Here is a 9,283-nt window from a genome sequence, read left to right as displayed (position 1 = left end):
GTCTTCCTTAGCTACGGATATATAGCCCGTAGGGTACATCTCCCTTCCGGTAAATATCATAATTTTTTGAAATCAACACTAACATGGCGAATTTATTATTAGATCTTAATTATTAATTCGTAATAATAATTAAATATAGATATAATTTAATCAATCAAAATATTAATTACCACCATAATTTATTAATAATTAGTTTATTGAGGTTTAATCTTTATTAATATTTAATATATTATTAATACAATATTAACCTATTAACATAATATTAATATATATAACAGTAATATTAATATTAATAAAATATTAAATTCATATTATATTTTTTATTAGGATATATTAACCACATTTATTAATGTAGTTATACATGTGATTGATATATGTTGTATACCAACCATTTATTGGTATAAATGAATGAATGAATGATATTTTAACGTCCACCAGACTAAAATTAGTTTATGGGAATACCAGTTTCGTTGTTTTCTTTCCTTTTGCAATTCAATCGTTTTCTTATTCAAATTAATGATGAGCTGACCCAACCTTCTAACATACCCCTCACTGAAAAGACAATGCCAATAAATTGAGGCTAGCATACTACCATAATTGTTCCTGATGTCTTTGAAAGCATCACATTCTAAAATTAAATGTTTTTCTGATTCCACTGTCGTAGAAGTGCAAAAAGTACACACCCATTCTTCCAAAGCTTCTTTAGGTCTCTTCCACCGTCCCATTTCACACTGAATTTGATGTGAGTTAGTTATTAATTGAGCAATATGAATCTTTTCTCTCCACAGAATGTTGACTCCAACCTACTCTTTTTGTTGGAGATCAAAAGTGGGGTTGAATTCTTGAACATAGTACTTCTTCTTTCTACCCAACTATTTTCCCCATATACACTTACGAAACTTCTCGATAACAAAATTATTTAAATCCTTCCTATTTGTGGGATATGCATTGAGGTAACTATTCCATTTTTGCATTCATTTGTTGTTTTGTCTCTTACATGATTTCTTTCTTCCACTCATGCCTTCATTGAAGAAAACTTTTGGCCATCTACCTACTCCCATTTGCTCAATTATTTTTAGATACCTTATAAGACACACCATAGAAATTTCTTTGATGAAAGCTGCTCCTTTTTCACTCAATATTATCTCATAAGGAACTGAACTTTTTATTTTGAACTTGTTCATGATCAAGCATTTTTGGATTTTCTCAATTTGTTTCCATTTTGAAACATGGATGTTGTTAGCCCACAGTTCACATCCATATAATATCATTGGAAAAACTATGAGTCCAAAAAGCACTTTAATCATTTTCCAATCCCATAACTCTGCCTCTCTACATCTGTTTTGAAGTGCATATAATGCTTTCCACCCTCCTAAAAATCTCTTCTTTCTGCAGTCCCCCCATTTAAGCTTGTTGTTGAAATTGATCCCAAGGTACTTACATTCATTTACTTCTTCAAGAGTGTTTCCCTCAAACAAGAATGTACGCTAGCTTTGCTTCCTTTTATTAGAGAAATTCATTATTTTGGTCTTACTGGTATTGACTTACATCCCCACTGCTTTACAAAAATGCTCAAGGCCATATAGGTGCATCTGTAATACATGGGTTGATTTAGTAATCAATACAATATCATCAGCATATAAAAGAAGCTTTATCACAAACTCCCCCAACCGAATACCGTCCCCACTTTGCAAATTTAGCCAATCTTCCAATTTGTCAATATATAAACAAAAAAGGGTAGAGGATAAAAGGAAACCTTGCTTTACTCCTGTGTCACTTCTAAAACTTTATGAAATGCCTACTGAAGTTCTAATTTTTAACTTTCAGCTCTTCACAAAGCCTATGGACAACAGTTCTATATTGCAAAGGAATTTCAAGTTCCTCCATTCTACGCCATAACTTATCTCTAGGGACCATGTCAAATGCCTTTTTGAAGTCAACAAAGCAGAAAAAATATTTATTCTTTGTCCCCCCCAAAACTTCTAAATAATGTGTCTCAGCGTGATACCATGATCTACTGTAGAATGCTTCAGCCTAAAACCCGTTTTCCCTTTTCCCCTCTTTTCTTTTACTTCTTCCCACTTAGTGATTCTATTTTCTCCTATGTCGCTGAAAATCTTTACAAACAGAGGATTGATCATGATGGTTCTATAGTTGGAAGGATTATTAATGTCTCCACTTTTAAAAAGGGTATCGCTAGACTAGTTGTCCAATCTCTTGGGAATCATTGTCGAATGATGTTGTTGAATACCTCCATGATGTGTTTTGCGAGAATATTGATTCCCCACTTTAGATATTTTTCATGAAGTTCAACCAAGTCCTTTGCCTTCCTTGTTTTCAACTTTTTAATTCCTCCCTCCATCTCTTGTAATGTGAAAAGTTTTGTAGTTGTGTTGATCCTCGGAGGAGGCTCAACCGCTAAATATTCTTCATATAGTTGTCTTGCATAATCAAGTCACTGATAGGTTGTAATATTATTTTTAGTTTTCTTTTTTCTTGGTTGAATTTTGTGCCAAAAAATCTTTGGGTTATTCTTGCCTAGCTATATAAACTCATATTTATAAATGATGGAAAATGAGACCTTAAGTCTATATCAACCACATTTACTAATATAATTATCTTAGTCGATATTAGAAATAAATATAATTGATTCACATAATTATGTGAATATAATTTATTTGCATATTATTATTGTATTATTTTTTAAAATAATTATGATAATAAAAAGTATTTTTAATAACATATATATATATATTCAATTTATTTATATGAAAAACAAAACATTAAAAATATTTGCATGTGCATGCTCATTCCAAATAAAAATGTCGAAACCTTGTCAATAATCCATGGATTTCCTGCATTTCATTAATTTAATGGACAAAAACTAATATTAAATAAAGTTATAATAATAGTGGATCAAACTACAAAATTCAATAAGATTAGATCCATAAACCTCACACACCATAATGAAAAAATAAAGCCAACTAAATCTTCCTAAAATATTTCATATACTCTCAAAGTGTTTTAATTAAATAATATTAACGTCATTCCATCAAGGGACACTAGCCTCGTTACTTGATTTCGTTGTGGACATGGACATTTGGTCACATGAATGCCATAGTTTTTATCTCAGTTTTCGAATTGGTATTAATTTATATTTATTTTGAGAATTCAACTTTTTATTAAATCATATCTATTAGATCCATAAACCTCACACACCATAATGAAAAAATAAAGCCAACCAAATCTCACTATAATATTTCATATACTCTCAAAGTGTTTTAATTAAATAATATTAACATCATTCAATCAAGGGACACTAGCCTCTTTACTTGATTTGGTTGTGGACACGGACATTTGGTCACATAAATGCCATGAGTTTTTATCTCAGTTTTCAAATTTGTATTAATTTATAGTTATTTTGAAAATTCAACTTTTTATTAAATCATATTTATTTTGGAAATTAATTATGGTTTTTATCTCAGTTTTCAAATTTGTATTAATTTATATTTGTTTTGAGAATTCATTTTTTTAATTAAATCATATTTATTTTGAAAATTAATTATTGTTTATTGCGATGAGAAATTTTTGTAATCAATTTTAAAAATTCCGTAGATTTTTAAAAAAATCGAGATTATATAGATTACTTATTAGTTTTGGTAATGACCATGATTCAAATAATGACCATGATTCAAATATCATTCATATGCTATAGAAACCTTGAGTTTATATTTTAGATAAAATCTTTTATTCTAGGGTATTGGTAGCATTTTGGAGTTATACAATAGATATATGGTATATTTTTAGATTTTTAGAGCTATATCATATGTCATATGTTTGATCATTTTTACATGTTTAGATATTTTAAAAATCTTGTATTTTAGGGTATGGTAGCATTTTGGAGTTATACAATAGATGTTTGGCACATTTTAGATTTTCAGACCTACACCATATGTCATATGTTCGATCATTTTTACATGCTTAGATATTTTTATATTTTATTTATTAATTATGTTTTTCAACAAATTTGATGTGTTTGTGGCAATATTATCTTTATGCATTATTTATTTGGCATATATTTAGACTTTTATAGCTATATCATATGTCACATCACATGCTTGGATCATTTTTACATATTTGGATATTTTTATACTTTATTTATTTAGTTATATTTTTCAACAAATTTGATGTGTTTGCCATAATATTATCTTTATTCACTACCGTGTCTTCTCTTATCCTCATCACATTCCTATCTCTTCACTCTTTGTCTTATTAATATAGATAATATTCAAGCATAGAAAATCTTAAAGAAGATAAAGATTGCCTCTATATATATAATAAATCCATAATATTATCTTTATTCACTACGCATCTTCTCTTATCCTCATCAACTTCCCATTTGTTCTATTTTTTCTTTCTCTTACTAATATGGATTGTATTCATGCATAGAAAATCTTAGAAAAGATAAAGATTACCTACCTACCTATATATAAAATTTAAGGAGGGTTAATTTAAGATGCATGTATTATATAAATTATTAAGAAGGTATAAAATCATAAAGAAACAAGGTATTAATCTTATGTGAATATTTTCAATAGTTAATTCTAAAAAACAATTTGAACAAAATCACTTGCAATTGCCTTGAAAGCTTAAATTCATATGAAGACATAAACTCATAAGGAAGCAATATACAAAACTTAAATGATGATTTTCTATGGATAATACTCAAAAACCTATATTTGTATTAATATTTATGTTTCTAACATCATGATAGATATATGATTTGAAGCCTGGAGATTGGGAAAGATCACTAATATGACCTTTGGTCTTCTAAACATGATCATCTTTAGAAAATTATCTAAAAATACTACTCATAAATGGGATTGATTTTATTTATAACAAGTGGCAAACATTTGTGCTATATACATAAGATATATCTTTACACTTACTCATTTTCTCTAACTTGAATGGATGTGAATATTGACTATCCCCGCCAGAGGCATCGATGACAATAAAATTATGAAGAAACATTCCATGGTAAGAATTTAGTGTATGGTGTGAATCAATCAACATTCTATGTATAAAAAAGATCCAATGCATCAATTTTAATTGCATCTCTTTTTAATCACATAAATATTTTCATGTGATATTTTTAAGTTGATTTCCTCAAAATTTGATATTTTCTAAGTCATTTTCCTCACAATTTGGCTCTATTAATTGACGAATCAATTGTATCATGAGTTTGGCATTAACAAGATTATCATTGTTATCCAAAACTGCATCTTTGTTATCAATGATTTGTTTAAAATATGCAAACAATCCAAAAAACAAAAAAGACTTTATGGAATGTAAACTCATGATCAAAGTCTATCTTAATTCTATAAGTATGTCTTCATAATAATATTTATAGCTCAATTACATCTTGAAATAAAATTTCTAAATGAATTACGGAATGCAAACATGAGGAATGCTATCATTAATAAATTGCCTTCTTCATGTGATCAATGTTTCTCTAAATAATGGACCCTTATTTGTAATAGAAGTAATTACTAGTGTTGCTACTTACAATTTTGATTGTGTCAAAGATAATAACTAGTCTTAGCATTGTAGAAGTTGTGGCATCACTTCTTTGATAAAAGTACTTTTTGAATATCATGGATGTGCTTACAAATTCACCATGTTTTCTTCTAGCATAGCCATGCCTCATAACCAATGTATCCCCATTACATGTTTGGATTTCTTTAGTAGTCTTAGTTTCACATAACAAGTAATACAACTCTTTTTATCAACCTCTTTATATCCAAATGAAGATGAGAGGTTACAAGTTAAGAGACATCTATAGTGAGGAAGAAAGAAAAGCATAGTGTTGCATGCCTAGACACAAAAAATGAGGCATCAACTGTAATGAGAACCATCAAGTTGGAAATGGAAAAAAATGAAAAGTGATTCCTTGATAACAAGGAAAAAGAAATTTCTAAGTCAATTTACATATAGTCCTTCACTTCATTGGCATATAACATTTAGTTATTACCTCAACAACTCCAACCCAAACTCTTATATTCACTTTCCTTTCTGTAAATTCTTCCTTATTCTTGATAATAAGATGTAATTAAATTCTTCTTGTGATAAGTTGTTTTAAAAGAACATATTCTTTTTTATTAGGAAATAATTCAATACAAGTATCTCAATCCAATACTAATAAACTTAGGAGGAGCACTACAAAGTCAACCATCAATTTAACTTTGTGAGTAAGCCATCTGATCATAAAAATCTACAGACCAGATAAACTTAATATAATTGAAGCGGAATAAACTCAAGACAAAAAGAAGTGCAAAGCTGTCGGTAAATGAATCATAACACAAGTTATAGGCACCCTGAAATAACTAAGGAAATAAAGTTCACTAGAAGTCCGTCCTATCTTAAACATAATACAACCAAGTTCAAATATTTTTTTATACAGTTGATATGGCATTCAAAATTTGTTCAAATTGGTTAATGGTTTGTTGAGAATAAAATTTAGGTGGAGGGAAAAGTAAACCTAATGACTGTCAATTAAATTATCGTATTTTTTAACGATTCGAAATATTATAAACTAGCATTTGTATCAGCATTTGCACCAGATGTTGCAAAGAAAACACTCTAAGGCAATAGAAAAGGAACTAGTACCCTAAGGTGTCTTGTAAAATCGATGCAAACTCTACACATCATTATAATGTTTCAAAATTATATATTTACAATGTCCAAAATCATTCAATCAACATTTATTACCAAGAGAAACAACAATATAAAGCCCTGGAAAATAGGCTTGTGATCACCCTATGAGAACACAAACGAGAATGTTGAAGGCACTTTCCTTGGAAACAACTTTTGAATGGCGCTAGATAATATCTACAGTAAACATATGATAGATATTGTATAAAAATAAATATTGGAAACAAGTTACAGTTCTAATCAAAATCAATGTATCTATCTATGTTTTTTTTTATATAAAGACTAAAGTCACGATAAGTCGAGTTGGCTGTTAGGCATGGATCTCTTGGTCTTTCACAAAAGTTTGTATAAAATACCATAGATGTTGTAAGCCATTGTTGAGGGAGGGGACAAATGGCAAGAGGCGCAAAAAATCTGATGGCTTCTTCAATGTCCCAAGCATTCTTGTAGCAAGTTGCATTGTGATGATCTCCATTATCCAATGATGTCCATGTGATTTGACTACAAGAAAGTTAGAAGTGACCATCTTGACTACTGTGATAGCAGTAAGAATCCTCCAAACAAATATCCCACCAAAACTAATTACAAGGTCATCCCATCATAAAGAAATATATACATAATAACATATATTAAACAAGAGGGCATGGGTCCAAGCATCACACCATACATAAATAGGAAGTAGAGTACCAGAGTACATTCAAGCAGCCTGAAAATTTTCACCACGTATCTTGGTCCTTTGCCTTCTCTAGAAGGTACGATCTTGAAAGGTCTTATTCATCTCTAATACATAACCAAAATTCATGCACTGGAGTTAGAAATAATAACATGGTCACAATTCCCTCTAAACACCAGCATTGATCTATTTCCCAATTCCTTCCTCTCCAATGCCCAAATGAGGATGGGGATGTTGCAACCCTGACAGTGTCAAACTTGGGTATGAGGTGCAGATCATCATATGCTTTTCTCTTTTGTGGATCAGACAGAGTATCATAAGCCTAATTTATCTCAGAAAAATGTCAATAGATGTCTCAAGCTGGTGCAAAGGCATAACATCAGGGTGGTATTTCAATGTTAGTCTTGTGTATGCAACCCTGATATCATCGCAGGAGGCATGACAAGAAACACCCAAAAGAGCATAGTGATCCTTTTTCCTCCTGAAAGCAATATCCCTCTTTTCTTCTGTTGCAAAACTGGCACTGAAGGTTATGCCATTGAAGATGTGAGAAGCCCTTAAAACCACAATGCCAAAACTCCATTGATTACTTGAAATTGGGCTGCTTGTTGTACTTGTTGGGAATATCAATTCCCCCATAATCAGAGGGGATTGGCCTCTGGGAGATGAGAGTGGGGAATTGATTGTGAGAGACCCAAGTGTGGAAATCTTCATGATTAATTTCTGGTTTGGAAAATATGGAGATAAGGCTAATTGTATGATTAAGTGAAGCTATGCTTTTTTGGTCTACCTGGAGAGTTGCTTTTGACATGTTACTATCAGTGCAGAGATTGCTAGGACATTCTTGATAAATCTTTAAGGTCTCTTGGCTTGAAGTAGATCGATGTTTGCTAAATAGCTCATTCAATCATATAATAGAAGTGTATATGATTCACTCCAAGTTATCTAGCAATCCTCGATCTATTCTTCAAGCAAAGAGACCTCAAAGAAATACCAAGAATGTCCTAGCAATCTCTGCACTGCTAGTAACTCGACAAAGGAAAAAGTACAAAGGTAGATCTCTGGATAGACCAAAGATGCATAGATTCAATTCTTTTAAATGCTTGTGCAAGAATGTATTGCTCATGGAGTAGATCAATTCACTATCTAGCTTGCCGATCGACATCTCGACATCTCTATGTCTAATTTACAAAACTTCCATTTATCTTAAAAATTGCAAGAATGAAGAGCAGAGTTGTCTAGCAATATCTGCACTGCAGTATCACATCCAAGAAGGAAAAACAAGGGAACTCTCTATACTAAAGAAGCATGGATTCAATTCTTTTGCATGCATGTGGAAGAAAATATTGCTTATGGTGTAGATTAATTCACTTTATCTAGCAAATCAAGATCTCAATCTCAACCTCTCTTTGTCAAATTCAGCAAAGTTGTGCAGCTATACATTTTATTGGTTGTCATCTGTTAAACTCCTCTTCTAAAACACTTATTATTTCAGGGATTCTTTTCCTCCAACAGTCAGCACACAAAAATGTGTTGAATTATTAGACAAAATGAGGCATCCTGCAAATTTAATTTCATCTCGAGGGCATAGATAATAAACAATATTAAAAAGCCTTGAAATATGGAAGCTTTTTTAACTCGCCAAATAGTTTTACTTAAAGTCATTAAGTGGTGGTTGCTTTTCCATGATGGAGACCACATGTTTGAATTGAATACACATTGCATGCGTGGAATGCAAACATGTTGCTTCTTCTCATCTTTAGGCATGGACTTAACTAAACCCTTCAATGCATCATTGTCGCCACTTTTACAATGGCCAAATGGAAGAATAAAACTGGTCTGATTCCACCACAAATCCAAAAATCGCATGCTCCACTCAGAATTACGGAAAAAGAACAT

At 30.9% G+C, this 9,283-nt stretch overlaps 1 protein-coding gene across 1 annotated transcript; it reads right to left on the bottom strand.

Annotated features, from left to right (window-relative positions):
* Nucleotides 1-7,481: 7,481 nt before the first annotated feature.
* Nucleotides 7,482-8,098, bottom strand: LOC149155415 (uncharacterized). The gene is given in 2 exon segments (XM_089444420.1): nucleotides 7,482-7,726; nucleotides 7,729-8,098. Coding segments are annotated over 2 exon segments (615 nt in total).
* Nucleotides 8,099-9,283: the final 1,185 nt, after the last annotated feature.

Source organism: Pinus tabuliformis, chromosome 9, assembly GCF_031772625.1.
Source record: "Pinus tabuliformis cultivar Carrire ecotype Pingquan chromosome 9, CPIR1, whole genome shotgun sequence".
In the NCBI taxonomy this organism is placed as follows: domain Eukaryota; kingdom Viridiplantae; phylum Streptophyta; class Pinopsida; order Pinales; family Pinaceae; genus Pinus; species Pinus tabuliformis.
Note: the sequence above shows the minus strand (reverse complement) of the source record. Positions and strands in the feature narration are given on the sequence as shown.